The following is a 25,430-nucleotide window of genomic DNA, read 5'->3' on the forward strand; positions in this document are numbered from 1 at the left end:
CTCCCTGCAGCCATGTTTGAGACTTTCAATTGCATATAGCAATTTTACTGTTTCATTCTTAGACAACTGGTACTTAACAATTTTAGAAGTGGAAAGAAAGATTGATCGGTCCCCAGACATTGATTGAATGGCCCTTTATAAATGTTTCAAACACTAAATATTTCAAAACACTAAAGCAGAGAATTAAAACACACACATACACACACACATTACCCAAACATAACCACTAGACATTGTCAGAATGGTCACCTCTTATCCTTAGAGAAGGTAGTAATATGGTTAATACTTTGCTCTATGCACTTATACTTAACTTCTCTCATCATAGTAATCACAGGATTCGAACCTTACAACCAGCAAGGGCTTTAGAAGTCACTAGACCAACATTTATTACGTGCATATATCCCTTTGCAACATGCCTGATAACTGATTTGTTCAGTCTGTGTTGAAACATCGTTAGTACAGAACTCACAGTGCATGAGGCAAGCAGTCCCTTCGGACTCCTCTTATTTCTATGAAGTTAGAGCTGAAATGGATATCCCTATAACATTCTTGCCTTGGTGAAAGTATTCCTCAGTGTATATGCTTGAGTAGAATGCTTAGGGGAAAACAATTACAGTGGTAAATCTTCCAAAGCCAGCACTGTTTATTGTCAGTGACACTGATACATTTCTTAGTGGCATGTCATTTTTTTTCATAAGTATTATTTTCTGGATAAGGAGACATGGAGCAATTTTAATTGTCTTTTTTGCAAACTATTTTTGGTCTCTGAAACTTCATTCTGAGAGTTTATGTGTATGTGCATATATGTGTGCATGTGCATATATGTGCATGTATACCTGTATGTGTGTTATTTGAAATCCTACAGGACTCATACTACCTGTAAAAACATTAAAAAATTTTTTTTAATGTTTATTTTTGAGAGAGAGAGAGACAGAGCACAAGCAGAGGAGGGGCAAAGAGAGAGAGAGACACACAGAATCTGAAGCAGGCTCCAGGCTCTGAGCTCTCAGCACAGAGCCCAATGTGGGGCTTGAACTCACGGACTGCAAGATCATGACCTGAGCCGAAGTCAGATGCTTAACCAACTGAGCCACCCAGGTGCCCCTAAAAACATTTAAAAAAAAAAAAATTAATTGTGTTATTTATACACAAATTTATTTTCTTGATTGGTTGGTCTAATTTCCCCAACATGGCTGTAAGCTTTTTGACAGAACTGTACTGTTTTGGGCCTTCCATTGCATCTGTACAGTGCTGTGTACATAGTAAGTGATCTGTAAATATTCGTGCAATTTTATTTGGAAATATGATTGAGCATGAGTTTCTCTCTTCTTGGAGATAGAATCTAGTTCACTCTGTCAAATCATACCTATTCCCAATGATCCTTTAATACATTACTGGTTAACTTTTTAGATAGGAACTCTTAGGTCTGAGTTTTTTAGAGCTTCACTCAGTTGATATCCCCTTTCCTCCTCTAGGACAACCCAGCAGAGGTTTGAAAATAGCTCTTGCAGGCTGTCTTCATTTTTCTCTTCTTTGAGTTTAACATCTTTATTTAACAATCATTTTCAATGACATGAAAAACTAAGAAAGTAGTTTTGGTGTTAGTATATTCTACTCAATGCCAGATAGTTGATATAACTGAAATGAAAATACTAGAGACCCAGGTAGGAGTAAATCAGTAGATATTTTAACATTAGTACCAGATGCTAGGGCAGTGGGGATCAGTCTCTCAGGAGATATTGAGGCTTATAAACACCAACATACACAGAAAGTTGTATTGGAATTTGGATCTAAACTATAAAATCGAACCCAGGTCATAATTTTTTTTACTTGCAATTAAGTATGTGTATTTATATTCCTGTTCAATCCTTGCCTTTTGAATATATCTTTTAACTTTGATATAAGAATACAGTATATTATTTTGCTGGCAAATCTGATCCTTATTTTGAAGGCAGTGGGGGAGTCAATTAAAATTTTAAGCATGGAAGTAGTAAATAAACATGTTATTTAATTATTTTTATCTTTTATTTTGAAATCATTTCAAACCTACAGAAGAGTTGTACAAACTCTCATATATCCTTGGCCTAGTTGCTAGCATTTTGCCTCATTAGCTTTATCAAAGTCTTTTTCTCTCTATATATATACTTCTTATTATTCCTGAAACATTTGAGAGTTAAACATCTGTGTTAAAGGTATGTTATTCTGAATTTCCTAAGAACAAGGAAATTCTCTCCTACACTCACAGAACAGTTGTCAAATTCAAGAAATACAATACTATTATCTGATATATAGTCCGTATTAAATTTTGTTAATTTTCCAAATAATCAGCAATATTTTTTCTCCTGAAAAATCTTGCATTCATGTCAATGTTACATCCCTTTAGTCTTCTGGAATATTTCCTTAGCTTTTCTTGGTCTCTTACGACATTTTTTTGTAGACTACAGGGCAATTTTATAGAATGCCTGATGATTTGTTTTTGTTTTGTTTGTTTTAGGTCCAGGTTACATATTTTTGACGAGAATACATTATAAGTAATTTTGTTTCTGGAAGTGATATATTTTAAGTATTTATTTTTTAAAACACCTGTCTGGTGGCAGATGAAAGATGAGGGTAAAGGGAGGGTAAAGGGAGTGAAGAGAGAGTAGAAGAAAGGAGGCCAGACAGACATGTAGAGGTGACCCTTCAAGGAGTAACTAACAGGATGTAGAGGGTCAGGGGCATCTAAGATAGCTTTGGATGACATCCTAGTTATTTACTACCAGTTAATAAACTTCTCTAAAACTTAAGTGCTTAAAACAGCAATTTATTGTCTTTCACAGTTCTGTGGACTGACTAGGTTCAGCTGGGTGATTCTCTCATTGTGTCTTTCATGTTGTTACAGTTGGATATTGGTTGAGGCTTCAGCCATCTAAGGGCTTGACCCAGCTAGATATCCAAGGTAGCTCACTAACGTGGGAGGCAGTAGATCTGGCTGTTGACCAGGATCACAGCTGGGGCTGTCATTCAGAGGACCCTCATGTGGCCTTTCTGCGTGACTGGGGCTTCTTCCACCTTGGCAGCTGGATTCCTAGAGGAAGCATCTAATAGCATTTTAAAAGACTTACTGGCTTTTGACACCTGGTTTTCATATTTTGACTTCTTGAAGACCCCTAAAAATTTCAAATAGATATCCTCATTTTTGTTAATGGTCAGTCATCATATTTACTCTTTTGTTTGTTTCAATCTCTTACTTAAATTGGCTTCTTTTCCCCCTTCATATTCTTTACCTATCTACAATGCCACATTCATTTGATTTTTCTGTCACTTGGAAGTACTACCCTTTTCTCTAACAGTCTCTTTCTCTCCTTTGCATGCATATATACATTCTGTCCATAATTCTTGAGGGATACTTCTAGCTGACTCTGAAGTTTCCTAATTTTTTCCATTCTGATCTCTCTCAAGACTGGTGGTTTCACCCAATTTCTCATTTAAAAGATTCCTATTAGAAACATATCTCTCTACTGTTGATACAATATTATAATGAAGGCTTTCTTTCATGCCTTCCTCCTTAGACAGCCTAGTTTTTTACTGCTATCTGCTATCAGAGCAGACACACTATCTGCTGTCTGCATTTGATATAAATATATTATCTTCCACTTGTCTTCCCTTACTCCCTCATTTTCCACAACTCCCTCCAATGCAGCCAAGTGAGCCTACTTAACTATTCCTCATGCCCATGTCCTCTCCTAATCAGATTTTCCACACTCACTTTAAGATGATGATCATATAAATCATCCTAAAGCAAAGTCAGAATTATCAATATAGATAAATAGACATAGCATTCTATCTATCTATCTATCTATCTAGTGGTATGAAATTAAGATGACATGAACTGTCTGCTAAGTGACATACTTTTCTGCATGCAGGAGATACAGAATAGAAAGAAAGACCATCTCTGCCTTCAAGAAGCTTTCAGTGTAGTATTAGAATCCAGCACCCTATCTTTGGAAACCATTTGTAAAGCTTTTAGGGAAAATGTCATATATAATAGACAGTTAAAAACAGTCTATTATTATAATAATCATAGCATTGGAAAGGAGATTAGATAATTACTATACCTGAAAGTAAAAAAATTTTTATAGTTTACTTATTTATTTTGAGGGAGAGAGAGAATCCCAGGTAGGCCCTGTGCTGACAGCATGGATGTGGGGCTCAATCCCATGAACCATGAGATCACGACCAGAGGCGAAATCAAGAGTCAGATGCTTAGCTGACTGAGCCACCCAGGCACCCCTGAAAATAAAATTTGATTCTGACTCATATGTTGAAGTAAAAAAAGAAACATGATATTCGACATATATCTCATTGTCTGATAAAGGAAGCCTATCACTTTTTCGAGAAAAGACAAACTATTTTCCTGGTATTAAATTTTAAAGGGATGTGTTGCAGGTATCCTTATATAGTGGCATTTAGAAACATAATAGTGTCTTCTTCAGTAGTTCTGCATAAAATGTAATTATCCTTCATGTAAGCATTTCAGATATATATCAATAAAACCCAAAGCTAAAGTCTTAACTTTCAATCAATAAAAACTTTTTTTTTATTTTTTAAGATTTTTTTGTTTGTTTTTAAGTAATCTTTGTCCAATATGGGGCTCAAATTCACAATCCTGAGATCAAGAGTCGCATGCTCCACCAACTGAGCTAGCCTGGCACCCCCAGTCAATAAAAACTTTGTATATGAAGCCAAGTTAATATATTCAATGATTTTCTGGTATTCCAAGTAGCTGTAGAGCTAGAGTCTAGACCACATAAAAGGCTAACTTGATAATCACGTTTTTAGAAAGTGAGAGAACAAATGCCTTATCAGTTATCAATCATCCTCACTTTAGAGATGAATAGGATAATAACTTAAGATGTAGCTTTTTGCTTAGTATCTTAAGGACCATATTCAATGTTATTGGTTGATACAAGATCTAGATCTACATGCTTTATATATTTAGATAGTCATTTACTTATTGTCTGTAATTGCTTTCATGCAACAGTGACAGAGTTAAGCAGTTGTGACAGAGACAATCTGACCTGCAAATCCTGATAATTTACTTCCCAGTCCTTTACAGAAGAAGTTTGCCAACCCTGCATTAGGCCGTTATGAAGAATTATAAGCAGAATGAGGCAAGGCCCTTCTTCCTCCTTGTGTTGCTTTTGCATATTTCTCATGCAAAGGAATGGAAATGGCCCACCTCTCGTATGTGTAATTCTTGTTCCCTGCCTCAGTTCTCTTCGTGCTGCTCTTACCATGTAGCTGCACTAACTGACAACACCCCAGCATGAACAGGGACCTAGGGTTTGCTATTTGTTGAGTGGAAAGGCATGTGAGGGAGATCATGATAACTTGAGAGATTGTGCTATGGTAGTTAAAGATCAAGTGAGGACCAGATTATGGTCCCTTAATTCTCAGAACATAGTTCTGAGGGTGTTTGGGTGGTTTAGTCTGTTAATGATCTTGTGGTTTGTGAGTTCAGGCCCCATGTTGGGCTCTGCACTGACAGTGACAGTGTTGGGAGTGACAGCCTCTCTCCTTCCTCTCTGCCCCTCCCTCACTTGCTCTCCCGCCCCCTTCAAAATAAATAAATTAAAAAAAAATCTATCTCTCTATCTGTCTGTCTATCTATCTCATTCTGGGTATGTATGGATGGAAAAGAGAAGAGATAAGTGTTCTGTGTCATCTCCTCATATCCTGTTTGGTTGGAAACAAATTTCCAAAGAAGGGAACAATGTTGGCAAGTGGGATCAGAGAGGAAACACAGACATCACAAGAAATATTCAGTCAGGCAAGAAGCCCTTAGCAGTAGAATTATTTAAATTTATATACGGTAAAACCTTGGATTGCGAGTAACTTGTTCTGTGAGTGTTCTGCAAGCGAGCAAACATTTCTAATAAATTTTAACTTGATAAATGAGTGATGTCTTGCAATACGAGTGGTACGTGATGCCAAATGTCACATGATCACAACTGAGCCAATGGTTCTTTCTTGCTTGCTGTGGAATTGTGGTGATGTCTCCCATGTTCAGGTGCTCGGTCTCAGGCTGTGGTGTTTGGCAGAAATCAGTGATTTTCAGAATGTTGGAAGGTGCCCACAACTGGCATTAGTGTATTTTTTGTCACTTCAAACCACCTATGGACAGTCCTTTGCTTTTCCATACAAGAATAAGCTTAGGAATGCTTTGCTTCATTCTAGGTCAGGCTGCCCGCAGATATAGACCCTTTCCTCTGCTGCCTTATTGCCAGTTGGATTAAATACAATATATGGCAAGAGTTTATTAATACTATACTGTAGTCAACATCCATGCAAGCATATACAATGGCCCTGATGCAGAAAAAGATTCCATTGAGCCAATACATAACAGTGATTCCATTAGTGATAGTGAAAGTCATTAGTGATAGTGAAAGTCCTGCACAATAACCCTCCTCTCTCTTATCTCCCTCACACAAGCCATGAAGGTTTTTAAAGATAAGTACAGGTTAATGTGTTTATTTTTCTTTATATTTTGTATTTTCTTAATTATTTTGTGTTCTATTACAGTATTGTAATCATTTTTGTATGAATATTTTTGGGTTGTGGAACAAATCATCTGAGTTTCCATTATTTCTTACGGGGAAATTCGCTTTGATATACAAGTGCTTTGGATTATAAGCATGTTTCCAGAACGAATTATGCTCGCAAGCCAAGGTTTTACTATACTTTGAAATATAACTGAGTTCCCACCTCTATTGTAATCAGGCACACTTGTAGTCATGGTGTTCTTTGTATCTAGTGAGCTAGAGTTATGCCTAACTTTTGATTTTGGATATTTGGTTTGCTGTTGGTTTCCAAACTTCTCTTACCTTAATCTCCAAAATCTGGTTCATTGATCATTTGCTTTTTGGCCCCTATATCTCTGTCTTGAGTTCTGAGTTTGCAGACCTTTAATTAACTTAGCCTGTTTGAAAGCTATGGGCTCCCTAAATTCTGCTGTGTCTTTCTGGTTCTTAGGTTCTTGGCTTATACCTGACAACTGCTACTTAGGGTTCCTGTAGCCTGAACCTCTGGGCTTTGGTCCTGTGGATTGCTTTTGAATCCAGATAAACCACAATCACTGATGCACTGATTAGACCCTAACACTTGCCCACTGTTCTCTAAGTTCTGAACCTCTATCTTATCTGACCCTGTTGTTTCTTGTGTCCTACAGTGAACACAAAATACTTCATTAAAAATAATTAGACCTGTTTATTCTGATCTTCATTTGAACTGCATCCTGTCTGTTGATACACTGGCCAGATAACTCTTCATTAAACTTTCAACAGTAGTGTTTGAGTTCTCTCTGAGTTCTGTGTCAGTGATGATAATTTTTGTATACTGGTACTCTTTTAATTTTTCTATTTTGGCAAGAGAATATTAAAATTTTTAATTTATTTTTTCTATTTTTCAACCTCTTATTGGTTTAGCTGGTTCCTATATTTAATTTAAAGTTAGGCTTATGTGATTTTATACAAAATCAACATACCCAGAAATTCAAATATAGGGACCTCAAACTTTTTTTTTTAATGTGTATTTATTTTTTTGAGAGAGGGAGGGAGACACAGAATCCCTCTCTCATGTTTTTGAGAGAGACAGACAGAGTGTGAGTGGGCAGTGAGAGAGAGAGACACACACACAAAGAATCTGAAGCAGGCTCCAGGCTCTGAGCTGTCAGCACAGAGGCCGGCACGGGGCTCGAACTCACGAGCCATGAGATCATGACCTGAGCCAAAGTTGGACACTTAACCAACTGAGCCACCCAGGCGCCCCTAAACTTTTAAGTAAATAAGACTAGTAAATAGGACTAAAATTTAAGTAAACAAGACTAGTTTTTAAAAAACATTTCAATTGTAATGTTGTAACATCTTAAAACCATAATAAAAATGTTAATATTTTTCATATTTCTGTTTAGTTTTAATATTATAATAGTTTTGTTTGTAGCAAACATTTAAAGATCACACCTTGTGATCATTCATGGTAACTTAGTCTCTGGTTTGATTCCCAGTATTCTTTCTGAAGATTAAAGTTGAGAGGCACCTGGTTGGCTCAGTTGGTTAAGCGTCGGACTCTTGGTATGGGCTCAGGTCATGATCTTACATTTCTTGCTGACAGCCTGGGAGCCTGCTTGCGATTCTCTCCCTCCCTCTCTCTCTGCCCTTCCCCCACTCACACTGTCTCTCTCAAAGTAAATAAACTTAGAAAAAAAGAGTAAAGTTGATATTATTTGAAAAAATTAGTAAGCTCTCATGGGATTTACAGAGTCTGACTTTGGCACTGACAAACTGAAGTGAGCTGTATACCCAATTTAAACAATTCAGAAGGTACGTTTATAGGTTTCAGAGTTCTAAGAACAAGCCCAGTTTCACTTATTAGAGCATATCTTTATTTTTTACCTGCTTCTAGGGTTACAGGTGAAGTAAAGCACAACATCACCAATACTGTGGTATGCAGAGTGCAAGGTGAATGGAATAGTGTTCTTGAGTTCACTTATAGCAATGGAGAGACAAAGTATGTGGATTTAACTAAGTTGGCAGTAACAAAGAAAAGAGTAAGACCTCTGGAGAAGCAAGATCCATTTGAATCCAGGTATGTTATCCTTACATCCATACAAGAGTCAGAAGCTCTGGATCTTAATCGAAGCCTTTTCACTAATTTGCAACCTTAGGCAGGTCACTTCACCAGTTTGCATTTGTAAGCTGGGCAAAAATATTACAATATTTAATAGTCAAAAGATTACTATCCTTATCATAAAAACGTTTACAAATTATTAACAAGAAAATAGGTACCCCATTAGAAAAATGGACAAAGGACATAAAGAGGCAGTTCACAAAAGGAGAAAAAAAATGTCCACTAAGAAAATGAAAAATAGTGGTTGCTTCTGGAGAGGAGTACTGGGATGTAGGATAGGAAAGAGACTTAATCTTTCATAGAATCCCCTTTTGCACTATTTAAATTTTATATCCTGTGGAAGTATTGTTGTATCAATTTAAAAAAGAAAAAGTGAAATACAAGGAAGCATTAAACATCTTAAGTTCAGATCATGTAAGTAGAACTAAACTATTTATTACTATATACATAAAGGAATTAAATACCCATTAACCAAAGACTCAGATTGCATTTAGAAATAAAACAGTAATGACTGGGGAAAATTTTTCTTTTGGAGTTTATCCTAAAGGAGAAGTTGTTTTTATTTTATTTTAATTCCAGTATAGTTAACATACATTGTGAAATTAGTTTTAGGTGTACAATATAGTGATTCAAAAGGAGAGGTTCTTAAGGTTTGGTCTATGGACCCCCTACGGTCCTTGAGATTTTTTAACAAGGTTTATAAGTTCAATTTTATTTTCATAATAATGCCAAGATGCTATTTGCCCTTTCATTCTGTTGGCACTTGCACTGATGGTGCATCAGAAGTTGTGGTTAGCACTGCTGGGCCTTAGAGTAATCAAGGCAGTGGCACAAAACTGTACACAGTCATTGTGTTCTTCACTGCCCATGTACTTGCATTTTTTTTAAGATGCCAGGGTTTTTAAAAAAAAGTCCTTGAAAAAGCAGTATAGATTGTTAGTTTTATTAAATCTGTATCATTGAGGACCCATCTTTTTACTATTCTGCATGACAGATTGGGAGTATGCATAAAGCACTGCTGGTAGATATTGAAGTACGGTAGTTATCTGGAGGAAAAGCACTTGTGCAGTTGTTTGAGTTATAAGCTGAACTAATTTCTGTTTTCGTAAAACACCATTTCTACTTAAATGAATGGCAAACCATGACTATTCTAATTTCAATATTGGGCAGACATTTTTCTTATAAATAGATGATCTGAACATGGCACTTCAAGGAAAACAATTGGCAGTATTTTTGGCTAATAATAAAATTTAAATGGCAACAACGTATGGATTAAAGACCTAAATATGAGACCTGAAACCATAAAAGTCCTAGAAGAGAGCACAGGCAGTAATCTCTCTGACATCATCCATAGCAACATTTTCATAGATATGTCTCCTGAGGCAAGGGAAATAAAAGCAAAAATAAACTATTGGGACTACATCCAAGTGAAAAGTTTCTGCACAGCAAAGGAAACAATCAACAAAAATGAAAGGCAGCCTACTGAATGGTAGAAGAAATTTGCAAATGACATATCCAATAAAGAGTTAGTATCTAAAATATATAAAGGACCGATACAACAAGTGTTGGCGAGGATGTGGAAAAAAAGGAACCGTTGTACATGGTTGGTGGGAATGCAAACTGGTGCAGCCACTATGGAAAACAGTATGGAGTTTTCTCAGAAAATTAAAAATAGAACTACCCTATGATCCAGTAATCGCACTATGGGGTATTTACCCCCAAAATACAGAAACACTAATTCAAAGGGGTACATGCTTCCCTATGTTTATAGCAGTATTATTTACAATAGCCAAACTATGGAAGCAGCCCAAGTGTCCATCAATAGATGAATGGATAAAGAAGATTTGGTTATGTGTATGCAATGGAATATTATTCAGCCATAAAAAAGAATGAAATCTTACCATTTGCAATGACATGGATGGAGCTGGAGAGTATAATGCTAAGCAAAGTAAGTTAGTCAGAGAAAGACAAATACCATATGATTTCACTCATGTGTGGAATTTAAGAAACAAATGAGCAAAGGGAAAAAAAGACAAACCAAGAAACAGACTCTTAGCTATAGAGCACAAACTGATAGTTACCAGAAGGAAGGGGACAGGGTTGGAGAAATAGAAGATGGGGATTAAAAAGTACACTTATCATTATGAAAAAATAAATAAAATGAAAAAATAAAATAATAAAAAGGTATAGGTGGGAGACAGTGGAAGATAGGTAGATAGATAGATAGATAGATAGATAGACAGACAAGAAGGTAGGTAGATAGGAAGAAGCAACCTAAGTGTCCATCAACAGATGAATGGATAAAGAAGTTGTAGTATATAGGGACACCTGGCTGGCTGAGTTCTAAGAAAATGCAACTCTTGATCTCAGGGTTGTAAGTTTGAGCCCCATGTTGAGTGTAGAGATTACTAAAAAAATATTTTTAAAAAACTTAAAAAAGAAGTTACAGTATATATATACAGTGGAATTTTATTCAACCATAAAAAAGAAGGAAATCCTGCCATTTGTGACAACATGGATGGACCTTAAGGGTATCATGCTAAGTGAAATAAGTCAAAAAGACAGATGCTGTATGATCTCACTTATATGTGCAATCTAGGGGCGCCTGGGTGGCTCAGTTGATTAAGCATCTGGCTCTTGGTTTCAGCTCAGGTCATGATCTCACAGTTCATGGGTTCAAGCCCCACATCAGGCTCTGCACTGTCAGTGGGGAGCCTGTTTGGAATTCTCTCTCTCTTCCTCTCTTTTTGCCCCTCCCTGCTCACTCTCTCTGTCTCTCAAAATAAATAAATAAACTTCAAAAAATAAAATATTCTCTTTTCAACTATGTATCAGTGTGAGGCCAGGTTTTCTTTATATACTTTAACTAAAACAACATATCACAACAGACTGAATGTAGAAACAGCTATAAGAATCCAGCTATATTAAAGCAGATTTTTTTAATGTTTATTTATTTATTTTGAGGGGGGAGGGGCAAAGAGAGGGACAGAGAACCCAAGTAGGCTCCACTCTTGTCAACACTGAGCCTGACACGGGGCCCAGTCTCATGAAATGTGAGATCATGACCTGAGCTAAAAGCAAGAGTTGGACGCCTAACCTACTGAGCCACCCAGGCACCCCTAAAGCAGATGTTTAAGAGATACTGCTGGATTCTCTTTGCTAAAATTTTATTAAGCATTCTTAATACATTCATGGGGGATATTGGTTGGTCTGTTGTTTTCTTTAGGGAAAGGTTTTTAACTACAAATTCAATATCTTTATATTGATATTGAGGTTGTCTTGAGTGAACTTTGGCAGTTTGTGTATCTTTCAAGAAATTGATTCATTTAATCTAATTTGTCGAATTTATTGGCATGTAAGTTATATTCCCTTAGTTTTCTTTTAATGTGTGTAGGATCTGTAGTGATGTCCCTACTTTAATTCTTCATGTTGGTAATATTTTCTTTTCCTAATCAATGTGATTAAAGATTTATTAATTTTACTCAGAGAACTAGTGTTTGGTTTCATTGGTTTTTGTCTGTATTTCTATTTTCTTCATTGGTTTCTGCTCTTTTTTATTTCCTCTTTTCTGCTTACTTGGTGTATCATTTGCTCTTCCTTTTTCTCATTTCTTAAAAGGGAAGCTTGGGTCAGGGGTCAGCACACTTCTATAAAAGGCCAGAGAATAAATATTTTAGGCTAATGGGCCAGATAGTCTCTACCACAACTACTCAACTCTACCACTGTAGCATGAAAGCAGCCACAAACAGTGAAAGGATAGATAGATATCCCTATGTTACAATAAAAATCTATTCACAAAAATGGGCAGCCAGCCATAGTTGTCTGACCCCTGATTAGGCCATTGTTTTTCCTTTTTCCCTAATATATATATTTAATATATTTCTAAGTCTGCTTTGTCTATATCTCACAACTTTCGAATTCTTGATATATATTTTCTAATTTCCCTTGTGACTCATGAAGTTATTTATTTTATTTTTTTTTTTTAATGTTGGTTTTTGAGAGAGAGGAACACAAAGTGTGAGCAGGGGAGGAGCGGAGAGGGAGGGAGACACAGAAAGAATCCAAAGCAGGCTCCAGGCTCTGAGCTGTCAGCACAGAGCCCGATGCGGGGCTTGAACCCACGAACCATGAGATCATGATCTGAGCTGAGGTAGGACACTTAACCGAGCTACCCAGGTGCCCCTCTTGAAGTTATGTAGTAAAACATTATTTAATTTCCAAATATTTATAAAATTTCCAGCTATCTTCCCATTATTCATTTTTTTTTTATTTTTTTTTTCAACGTTTATTTATTTTTCTTGGGACAGAGAGAGACAGAGCATGAACGGGGGAGGGGCAGAGAGAGAGGGAGACACAGAATCGGAAACAGGCTCCAGGCTCTGAGCCATCAGCCCAGAGCCCGACGCGGGGCTCGAACTCACGGACCGCGAGATCGTGACCTGGCTGAAGTCGGACGCTTAACCGACTGCGCCACCCAGGCGCCCCCCATTATTCATTTTTAATTTAGCTTAATTTTGGCCAAAAGGTGTACTTTGTATGGTTTCAGTCCTTCAAATTTTTTGAGATTTATGACCCTGAATACATTCTGTCTTGGTAAATGTTTCATGTGCACTTAGCAAGAATGTATATTCTTTTGATGTTAGGTGACAATAATCTGTAAATATCAGTTAGCTCAAGTAGGTTGATAGTATTTTTCTAGCATTCTGTGTGATTACTACTTTTCTGTATACTTGTTCAGTTGAGATCAGTAACTGAGATCAGTTATTGAAACTAACAATTATAATTGAATATTTCTTTTTGTAGTTCTGTAAGTCTTTACTTCATGTTATTTGAAGCTTTGTATTAGGGGCATACACATTTGGGATTATATGTCTCTTGATGTACTAACCCTTGATCATTATGAAATAATCTTCTTTATCCGTGGTCATAGTTCTTGCTTTGCATTCTACTTTAATACTAAAAGTGCCACTTTAAATAAACTTTATCAAGGGGCACCTGGGTGGCTCAGTCTCTGAAGCGTCCGACTCTTGATTTCAGCTTAGGTCATGATCTCACGGTTTGTGAGTTCGAGCCCTGCATCTGGCTCTGCACTGACAGTGCAGAGCCTGCTTGGGATACTCTCTCTGCCTCTCTCCCTGCCCCTCCCCTGCACATGCTCACTCACTCTCTCTCTTTCTCTCTCTCTCTCTCTCTGTCTGTATCCCTCTGTATCTGTCTCTCTCTCAAAATAAATAAATAAATTTTAAAACAACTTTATCAAGATGTATTTTACATATTATAAAATCCACCTATTTCAAGTGTATAAATTCAGTTATTTTTAGCATCTTTCCTGAATGGTGCAGTCATTGCCATAAATCAGTTTCACAATCTTCATCCTCCCATGAGATCACTCATGCCCACTTACAGTTAATGTCCATTCATATCCCTAGTCTCAGGGAACCTACTTTCTGTCTCTATAAATTTGCCTTTTCTGGACACTTCAGATGAATGGAATCATACAATATGTGATACCTTGTGCTTGGCTTCTTTCATTTGGCATAATGTTTTCGAGGTTCATCCATGATACAGTATGTATCAGTAGTTCATTTTTTTATATTGCTGAATAGTATTCCATTATATGGAACCACATTTTGCCTATCTATTCACTAATTGATGGACATTGCCAGTTTTGGACTTGGATGATTAATACTACTATGAACATTCTCATGTAAATTTTGGGGTGGCTATGTTTTCATTTCTCTAGGTAAATATCTGAAAGTGGAATTGCTGGATTGTCTACAAGTTTTACATTTGACTTTTCAGGAAACTGCCAAACTAATTTCCAAGATGGCTGCATCCTTTTACATTCCTGCTGGCAATGTATAAGTGTTCCAGTTCACATCCTCATCAACATTTGTTATTGCCTGCCTTATACACATTCTAGTTGGTGTGAAATACTGTCTTAAAATGGGATTTTAATTCACATGTTCCAAATGACTAATGATGTTGAACATATTTTCATATGCTAATTAATTAGCCATTTGTGTATCTTCTTTGGTGAAATGTGTGATTGTCTTCCTATTGGATTGTAGGAGTTCTTTGTGAATTCTGGATTCAAATTTTTTATTGGATGTGTGTTTTTCAAATATTTTCTCTTTGGGGGCGCCTGGGTGGCGCAGTCGGTTAAGCGTCCGACTTCAGCCAGGTCACGATCTCGCGGTCCGTGAGTTCGAGCCCCGCGTCAGGCTCTGGGCTGATGGCTCAGAGCCTGGAGCCTGTTTCCGATTCTGTGTCTCCCTCTCTCTCTGCCCCTCCCCCGTTCATGCTCTGTCTCTCTCTGTCCCAAAAATAAATAAACGTTGAAAAAAAAAATTAAAAAAAAAAATATTTTCTCTTTGTTCATTTTTTAATTTTCTTAGTGGTTTTTTTTTTCCTTTCAGTATAAAGGGTTTTATTTTTCTGAGATGAGATTATCAGTGTTTTCTTTTATGGATTGTGGTTTTGGTATTATATCTAAGAAATCTTTGCCCAACCCAAAGACTTAAAGATTTTCTTCTGTCCGGGCACCTGGGTGGCTCAGTTAAGCATCCCGACTCTTGATTGCAGCTCAGGTCATGATCTCATGGTTTGTGAGTTCGAGCCCCGCATCAGGCTCTGTGATGACAGTGCAGAGCCTGCTTGGGATTCTCTCTCTCCTGCTCTGTCTTCCCCTCCCCCTGTTTGCACGCTATCTCTCTAAACAAACAAACAAACTTAAAAAAAAAAAAAGATTTTTCTCCTATCTTTTGTAAAAATTGTATTATGAGGTAAGGGTCTAAGGTCCTCTTTTTGCTTGTAGATATCTAGTTGTCCCAGCACCATTTGTTGAACAGACTGTTTTTTCCCCCAAAGAATTATCTTGCAGTTTTCTTTTGCTTGGAGTTTGTTGAGCTTTCCTGTCTCTGCTGTGCCTATAAACTCTAGTCAGTGAGTTGGAGCACCCATAGGACTCCCCTCATTTATTTCCCGATTAACAGGAATCAGTGTTCTGTACTGGCTTTTGCTCAATATCTACAAACCGTTGTTTCAATATATTTTGTCTGGTTTCCTACTTGATTAAAGGCATGAAGGTAAATCTGGTCCCTATTATTTCATCATGTCCAGAAGCAGAAAGTGGTCTCTCTTACCTTTCAGCTTTTAAAAACTGTATTTACCTTTTTGCTTATTATTTCCTAAGCTTCTTAAAAGAACAATATGTTTATAACTTGGGAAGATACAAATTATTCTTAATTTAAAAAGAAAACAGAAGCAGCAGCATCTTTGACATTAGTATCAGAAACATAGTTGTCAGTATTCTTATAACTCATAAGCATGAAATTATAGATCTGATTTAGGAAACAATTTTTAAAAATTACTGTTAATTTCAAGGTATAAGTTCTACTTAATTATATTTTTCTAAAGAATGTAAAATGTGTGTTGTTTCAAATTATAGGCGATTGTGGAAAAATGTGACAGATTCTCTGAGGGAATCTGAAATCGAGAAAGCCACAGAGCATAAACGTACCCTGGAAGAACGCCAGAGGACTGAAGAAAGGCATCGTACTGAAACAGGCACACCCTGGAAAACCAAATATTTTATTAAAGAGGTTTGTCCTACATGTCTTCAGACTAAAACTTGTTATCTACTGTAGTTTACTAGGCTTTCTTGAGTTGTTATCATTTAGACATCTTTATTTCTAAAAATAGTCCAGCATAACCGTGAGCTTTTTCATGGAACTTTTCACAATTTGACAAAACAAAATAGTTTACCAGCAGTTCAGATGAAATGGATTTTGGGATTAAGTTGGCCACAAACAAAAATGCTAACATAATCTCCAGTCACAATAATAGAATAGACAATTGACAATTTATTGCCTTTCAAACTACGCTGAAACTTTCTGTTCATTTCCAGAGACTACATTTTAAAGGGAGACATGAGAAACTTAATTGGCTACACAAAGGCTAGTGCAGTGGCTAGAATCTTTGGAACATTTAAGAAAAAAGAATAAAGTGGGGTGTTCAGCTTAGAAAACCAAAAATTGGGACCATGCATTATAACCTTCAGATATGTATATGCTTTATCACATAGAAATTTTTTATCAGTTTGTATAGCAGTCCCACGGTAGGTTCAAACTACCAGGAATTTTGAGCTTAACATAAAAAGAAATTGTATAACAATTAAAAAAAATCCAGTAATAATATTGGGGAGTACATTTTATAGTAATGCACCACTAGTTCTATATGAGACCATGGCTTAGGTAGAAGACTTCATGCACTGATTTTGCAGCTAGACCAAATAATTGCCAGATTCTTATCTAAATTTAAAGATTTTTGTTTGGTTTGGTTTATTAGTTTCTGGTAGAACTCAGAGTAAGGTGAATGATTGCAGACCAGAGCTGTTATCAAGAAAAATTTTCTCGGGGCGCCTGGGTGGCTTAGTCAGTTGGTGTGTGATTTCGGCTCAAGTCATGATCTCACTGTTCCTGAGTTTGAGCCCCGCATTGGGCTCTGTGCTGACAGCTTAGACCCTGGAGCCTGTTTTGGGTTCTGTTCTCCCTTTCTCTCTGCCCTTCCCCCACTTGCTCTCTCTCTCTCTTTCTCTCTCTCAAAAATTAAATAAACATTTTTTTTTTCAATTAAAAAAAATTTTTTTCTTGTCAGCAGTGCCTGATGGCTCAGTGGGAAGAGCATGCAGCTTTTGATCTCGGGGTTGTTAGTTCAAGCCCCATGTTGGGTAGAGAGTCTACTTAAAAGGAAAAAAAAAAGTTTTCTTACCATAGCCAAGTCTAAAGAAGCCCACTGAATTTTAATATTGGTCCATCAGGAAGGAATTTGGAAAAAGTAATTTAATTTTGATTTTTGCATAGTTATTAACCTTAAAACTCCATTTATTTTTTATTTATTATAAGTTTAAGTTTATTATAGTTGCTTCATTACTTTCATTTTTCTATCATTGGGTACCTATTATAAATATCGGTCATTTCCATGGATAGGAATAATAAAAAGAAAGTACTTTACATATCTACTCTTAGATGAAAAAATAAAAGTTTGTAATTATTATTCAAAGCTATAGTCTGATAACTGTGGGTTTTTTCATTTCAAACTCATTAAGAAAGCTGAGATATCAGGAACAGATTCTAGGAAGAGAATTCCTAAGGGAAGACCTCTCTAATTCATTAAAAGTGAACTCTGGGGTCTGAGAGCAACTATAATGGCTGCAAGATATAGGGGCACCTGACTGGCTCAGTTGATAGAGCGTGCAACTCTTGACCTCAGGGTTGTTTTGAACCCCATGTTTGGTATAGATATTACTTAAAATCTTTTTTAAAAAAGGTACAATTAATGAGATTTTAAAAGGTAGTCACCCTAATTCTTGCTACTGACATGACATGTAAAGTTGCTACTTCTCATGTATTCTTAGACAGATATTATTAAGAGCCACTGTCAATCTAGCGTTCTGTGCTGGTTACATCTTTTTCAAAAACAGTACTATAGGAGTTGAGAATTATCAACCAGGTGATTTAATATAAACAACCTAATGGTTGCCATTATTAAAGAAAAATTATTCTGACACTTACTAAAAATGTCAAAGAAAACTTCATTCGGGACTATTGTAGTAAAGAAGAGGGATTATACTTAACTCTGAGTACAAGGACAAGTGGAATCGAGAAGGAGTGGGTAGAAAAGAGAATCTTGGTCGAATATCAAGGATGGGGGTGAGGTGGAGGAACTTGATTAGATATCAAGGGTGGAAGAAGAGGAGTTTAGAAATCAGGGTTTGGAGTAGGGGGGATTCTTAGTGAACTGGCTTATCAAAATTCTTTGCTAAAACTGGGTTCAGTAGGCCATGGATGAAGCCTAGTCAAGAAGAGAACTCAAAGGAGTCTGACTAAAATTCAGTCAAGGAGCTGGGGTGCCTGGGTGGCTCAGTTGGTTATGCGTCCAACTCTTGATTTTGGCTCAGGTCATGATTTCATGGTTCATGGGATTGAGCCCTGCATCACTGACGGTGCAAAGCCTACTTGGGATTTTCTCTCCCTCTTTCTCTCTCTCTCTCTACCTCTCCCCCATTTGCTCATGCCTGCTGTCTCTCTTAAAATAAATGTGAACTTTAAAAAAAAAAAGAGGGGCACTGGGTGGCTCGGTTAAGCGTCTGACTCTTGGTTTCAACTCAGGTCATGATCTCATGGTTTGTGAGTTCAAGCCCCACATCGGGCTCCATGCTGACAGTGTGGAGCCTGCTTGACATTCTCTCTCTCCCTCTCTCTCTGCCCCTCCCCCACTCACTCTTTCTCTGTCTCTAAACTTTAAAAACAAAAAAATCAAAAAATTAAAAAAAAGAATTCATCATTTAATGAAATTCATTCAAGGAGAGAGTGAGTCCTTGTCATTAGGAGCCAAGTAATTGCTTGTCTTAAGTCATTTTTGGAATAAGAATAGATAGATATATAGATAGATAGAGATAGATAGATAGAGATATATAGTATAAATAAATTGAAGGAGCTATGGGTTAAAGACAGGTTCAGATCTGACTTCTATTTTATTTATTTTTTTAATGTTTATTTATTGTTGAGAAAAAGAGCACACAAGCAGGGAAGGGACAGAGAAAGAGGGAGACACAGAACCTGAAGGAGGCTCCAGGCTCTGAGCTGTCAGCACAGAGCCCGACATGGGGCTTGAACCCACAAACTGTGAGATCATGACCTGAGCCAAAGCCAGACGCTTAACCCACTGGGCCACCCAGGGTCCCCTCAGATCTGACTTACTTTGCCTAGTCCCATAAACACTGAACTCTACTCTTAGCTACCCTGACCTCAACTGTTCAAGTCCTGTACTCCAGTATGTGGCTTCATGCATTTCTTTTCCTCGCTTGGTCTTCTCTGGTTGTAGTTCATTCTCTGACTCTAACTTTGCTCCTCGCAGTATCCTATTCACAGGAGCCAGGGAAAACTAATGGGAGTAGAGTTGGGAAAGAACTAGAAAATAATACTCAACTACTAGAGTTGAGTAGAGAACGGCTAGTAGCTTGATGACCATTTGTGCTCCACCTGCTGCCTGTCACTCTGTGGGTGAGGCTAAGTCTGCAGTGTCTTGGCAAAATTGGCAGAATTGCTACAAATGACTTCTGCAAATAAAGTGGTGATGGAGCATCAACTAGGTGCCCCCGGACCAGAATTTCTCCCCTGATCCTAGCTAAACCACAGACATTATTTGATGTCTTAAGCACAGAGAATTTTTTCCGTCACAAAAACTCTTGTTTTTAAATGTGACAGTAGATGGGGCGCCTAGGTGGCTCAGTCGGTTAAGCACCGACTTCCGGCTCAGGTTATGATCTCGCGGTTTGTGAGTTTGAGCCCCACGTCAGGCCCTGCACTGACAGCTCAGAGCCTGGAGCCTGCTTCGGATTCTGTGTCTCCCTCTCTCTCTGCCCCTCCGCCACTTGCGCTCTCTGTCTCTCAAAAATAAGTAAACGTGAAAAAAATAAATAAATGAATGAATAAATAAATAAATAAATGTATGTATGTATGTATGTATGTGACAGTAGAATTCCACCTTAGTGAAGATGTTGCTTCTAGTTTTGGTTACTGATTGTGAAAATATTAGAGGAATCGTCCTTTAATTTATTTTTCTACTTGTTTCAGGGAGATGGCTGGGTTTATCATAAGCCCCTTTGGAAAACAATTCCAGCAACACAGCCTGTGGAGTGACACACACTATCTGAGACTCGACCAAATGAACTTCTTCTCTGTTTACCCTAAACCCTCCCAGAATGGAGTCATTGCACTGAGTAACCTGCTTCCTGATTGCACAGACTGAATCTGGCTAAACCCGAATGTCCCTGTTAGGGCACCACAGAACTGCAGCAAGACCAAAGTGTTGAAGACGCACGACGGGCCTCTCACCAACCTGTTCATGTGATACGAGCAATATCATCCGAAAACCTTTCACGTGAATTATTAGATGATTCATCTTTTATCCAGCTCCTGCTCCTAAAGTTAGGTTTAAATCCCCTATTTTTGCATGGGGGCAGCAGATACACACAAGCGTGAGAACTCAGTGATTTTGATTTCTTTATAGTAAAGAGTGAAGTCTCTTTCAGAGTTTGTGCTTTGCTTTCTGTCAGTAACTGAAGTATTCACTGCTCTTACAAACAAACCCAAGAGGAGGAGGACGATGACCCAGAAGTGGATTCAGCCATTGTGCCTGAAATCAGTGTTAAAAAAATCAACCAGGTTGTAGTAACAAGGCATTCTGTTCCTTCAAAGAGACTGTGTGCCTGTGTCTGAGGAACTTATCCATTATCCACCTCTGTTGGAACTCTCTTTTAAAAAGTATATTTATAAATTGATTAGAATTATAACCATGGAGAATTTTTTCTTCTGAGCATTTTATTATACTTGAAAACAACATTGACTTGAAAAATTTCAGAACATTTTTCAATACCTAGTTTTATTAAATGTTACACTTGAGAGACAATTTTTTAAATGTGTTCATGTCAATATGATGAGATCTTGGCCTTTCTCAAGAACTGAGGCATTAAAGAACAAAGCAAACATTTAAAAAGTAAAACTGTTACTTTTTTTTCCTTACCTTTTTTTCACTTGTAGATTAATATCCAGTATTATGTGCTATCCCTCTGAATAAGTATGCTTCATCTTACCTCTGCCCATTCAAATTTAAAACAACTATTCATATTTGTCAGTAATTCAGAAGTTATATATGTGGCTGAGTGCATGTATGGTATGGTTTTCTTTTCTTCTCAAGGAAACTCAAATGCTGAAGAAAGAATATGAAGTGAAAAGATATTAGGAAAAAAGATATCAGGAAGTTGTATTCAGGTACAAATCTCTTTTTTTTTTTAATAAGTATTTTATTGAGGTTGAAGGATTGCTGGCAACTAAAAGAATAGTGCTAATTATGGCTTTCATCATTCATTCAAGTATTTATTGAGTACCTACTTATGGTGCTCAACACTTGTTACTGCAAGCTACCTTAATTTTCCAAGAGTGGTGCCTTACTCTGTTTCTTCTGATGTGGTCTTCCAATCAGTGTGTGTAACATATACCTGTTAGTCATCAGCCATTGTAGGTGGCTGTGTCTCTTGCATCATCATAAGAAGTTTAAGCTTTGTGCTCTGAAAAATTGTGTTTTATTGAAGGGTTTAATAGGATGAAAACAGCAAAACAATAATTTTTTCAACAAATTGTAAATTATAAGAGAATAACTGGTTTATGTACAACCATTTTAATGATTCCCTTGTTCATTTTTGCTGTGAAATGCACTGAAAAATCTCAAAATGAGTTATAGTTCATGTGTTGGGAAGATTGAAAAATAATAAAACTAGAGAACAATAATGTCTTTGTCTGTTTTATGAAAGGAGAGAAATAGAAGGTTTGTGTTTAGAGGAGTTAGCCCCCTATTCATTTGAGAGGGACATGGATTTTTTTTTCTTTAAATTCTTATCCTCAGGAATCTCTTAGGGAGATAAGGAAGTATATTCAATAAGAGGTTTTAAAAATTAAAATGTTTAAATAGTCTGGAAATAGAGCAAGAATGTAAAATTAAACTCGAGATTTTGTTTTATTCTTTGAACCATTTGAATACTTATTTATTTCTTTCAGTTGTTGAACCATTTTAAGAATTATTGAAATATGATTTTAAAAATTCTTAAGAAAAAAATACATTTATAAGTAATTGAAATCTCATGATATTGGGTTGATTCTTTGACAAGAGTGAAATAATAACACCAATTTTGGGTAATTATTTTATCTTGTCTCCATCTTGACATCACTGCAGCTTATCTACCAGACAAGAGTTAGAGGTCTTTTCTGTTTTATTTTTTATCTACATGTTGTTGATAATTAGCCAGAGAAATGAATCTTTGCAGCAGTTGCCACTGATTTGTATCTTTTTCTTTGGGGTCAAAGTTTATTTATTTATTTAAAAAATTTTTTTTAAGTTTACTTATTTTGAGAGAAAAAGATCAAGCGAGCAGAGGAGGGGCAGAGAGAGAGGGTGAGAGAGAATCCCAAGCAGGCTCTGCAGTGTCAGCACAGAGCCTGATGCAGGGTTCAAACTCATGTTCGAGGTATGACCTGAGCCGAAACCAAGAGTCAGATGCTTAACCCAACTGAGCCACCTAAGTGTCCCTGGATCAAAGTTTTAAATGTGCGCTTTCTGTCTGGCTTTTCGGAATTGTGTGTTAAGAAGTCCAAGAACAGTAGTGACAAAAAGACAATGTTCTGGCCATTTATTTGGATTTTTTTTCTTTTTACCATGATGATAACACTTATCACCCTATCCCTTCTGTCAAATGTTTGTATTTAAGCTCCATAATTTATATTCTAATTAATTACACTTTGAATAGATAGTTTTGAAGCCCTGAAAGTAATTTTTAGGTTGTGTATTGGGTGAGATATGGCATCTACATATTGATTCCCTGAACTCTTCAGTTGTAACCAACATCTCACCTCTAATGCCTACTTGTCACCGAAAATAATAAGAAAAGTATTGAATTTCTCATTCCATAATTCTAGTACTTTACTCATAACTATAAATATCTGGTACTTGATTAACCAACTTCTACAGATTAATTCTTTAAAAAATTTTTTTCTATAGATTAATTCTTAAAGGATTTATTAATTAATTATATAAGTATGAAATTTTGTTTAAAATATTGCCTTAAGATGAAGGCTAACTTCTATTCAATGTGCTCCTCCAAAGAAAGGCAATTTTGTGTGATCACTCCACAATCTACACTTGGGAGGGATTCCAGTTCCTTAGAGTTAGTACGGTGACTGGAAGCCGAATGGTGATTTAGCAAAGATAGTGGGAGAAGAAAGGGAAGATGAGTCTACCAGATGGGAATATAAAAGACAAGTTCATATTCATGAAAATGAAAATTCCAGTAAAATATATATTCTAGTGGCATAAAATCCCTCCTTGCCCGAAAACCAAGCTGCACAGGAAATTGTTACATATTACAAAGCTTTTGCACATGTTTTCACTACTTGATGTTCACAGTAACATTGTGAAATTGCAAAGTCAGGGATGGCCATTCCAACTTTGTAGATGAAGAAATTATTGCTCAAAGTTTAGTGCTCACTTCATATAGCTAGACCTTCCACAAACATCTGTTAAGTATTCCTTTGGGGCCAGATGATGTGTTAGACTCGATGTGACAAATACTATCCCTATCTTTACAGGCTTACGTGAAGGAAGAAACCAAAACCTAAATTCCTGAAAATGAGTCGTTGACAAGGGCAAGGCTAACTGGTCTTTCCAACCCCTAGAAAGGCTTCGTGGTACCTAGGTTCTTTGGAAGGCAGTTGATCAATGAGTTGAAAATGAGGGATTTGGGGGTACCTGTCTGGCTCAGTAAAGTATGTAACTCTTGATCTTGGGGTCATGAGTTCAAGCCCCACATTGGGCGTAGAGCTTACTTAAAAATGATAATTTAAAAAAATGTTAAAGCAAGGAGTTTGGCTCAAAGTCTACATAAGAAGCCCCAAACAATGCAACTAGGTGACTAACCCTTGTTCCACCCTACAAGACGGGAGAGATTGAATGAGAGAGGTTTCGAATTCAGGAACACAAGTTGATAAATTGAAAATGAGGAACAAGTTAAAGTCTACATACTTAAGTACGAGATCTCACAGCATCTTTCCCTATCCCATTCCCCAAATATTGGCAGTCAGGCTTATCTCTTTAGGCAAGAGATTAAAAGATCCTTTTTGGGGTTTCTGCACTGCAAAGGAAACAACAAAACTAAAAGGCAACTGACAGAATGGGAGAAGATATTTGCGAATGATGACATACCAGATAAAGGGTTAGTAGCCAAAATCTATAAAGAATTTACCAAACTCAACACCCAAAAAACAAATAATCCAGGGGCGCCTGGGTGGCGCAGTCGGTTAAGCGTCCGACTTCAGCCAGGTCATGATCTCGCGGTCCGTGAGTTCGAGCCCCGTGTCAGGCTCTGGGCTGATGGCTCGGACCCTGGAGCCTGTTTCCGATTCTGTGTCTCCCTCTCTCTCTGCCCCTCCCCCGTTCATGCTCTGTCTCTCTCTGTCCCAAAAATAAATAAAAACGTTGAAAAAAAATTAAAAAAAAAAAAAACAAATAATCCAGTAAATAAATGGGCAGAAGACATGAATAGACCCTTTTCCAAAGACATCCAGATGGCCAACAGACACATGAAAAGATGCCCAACGTCACTCATCATCAGGGAAATACAAATCAAAATCACATTGAGATACCACCTCACACTGATCAGAGTGGCTAAGATTAACAACTCAGGAAACAACAGATGTTGACGAGGATGTGGAGAAAGGGGAACCCTCTTGCACTGTTGGTGGGAATGCAAACTGGCATAGTCACTCTGGAAAACAGTATGGAGTTTCCTCAAAAAGTTAAAAATAGAACTACCCTATGACCCAACAATAGCATTACTAGGAATTTATCCGAAGGATACAGGAGTGCTGATTCATAGGGGGCACATGTACCCCAATGTTTATAGCAGCACTTTCAACAATAGCCAAATCATGGGAAGAGCCCAAATGTCCATCGACTGATGAATGGATAAAGAAGATGTGGTTTATATATACAAAGGAATATTAGTTGGCAATGAAAAAGTGAAATACTGCCATTTGTAACAATGTGGATGGAACTGGAGGGTATCATGCTAAGTGAAATAAGCCAGAGAAAAGCAGATATCATGTTTTCACTCATGTGAAACTTGAAAAACTTAACAGATCATGGGGGAA

General features: G+C 37.0%; 1 protein-coding gene across 1 annotated transcript in view; it reads left to right on the plus strand.

The window, feature by feature from the left end:
• The window catches only part of OSBPL11 (oxysterol binding protein like 11), an 85,440-nt gene extending 63,421 nt beyond the window's left edge, over positions 1 to 22,019 (plus strand). Inside the window, exons 11-13 of the mRNA XM_030330522.1 lie at positions 8,443 to 8,625; positions 16,118 to 16,271; positions 20,307 to 22,019. Coding sequence (XP_030186382.1) covers positions 8,443 to 8,625; positions 16,118 to 16,271; positions 20,307 to 20,372 — 403 coding nt within the window. The 3' untranslated portion in view covers positions 20,373 to 22,019. The remainder of the gene's footprint in view (positions 1 to 8,442; positions 8,626 to 16,117; positions 16,272 to 20,306) is intronic.
• Positions 22,020 to 25,430: the final 3,411 nt, after the last annotated feature.

Source organism: Lynx canadensis, chromosome C2 (genome assembly GCF_007474595.2).
Source record: "Lynx canadensis isolate LIC74 chromosome C2, mLynCan4.pri.v2, whole genome shotgun sequence".
NCBI lineage: Eukaryota > Metazoa > Chordata > Mammalia > Carnivora > Felidae > Lynx > Lynx canadensis.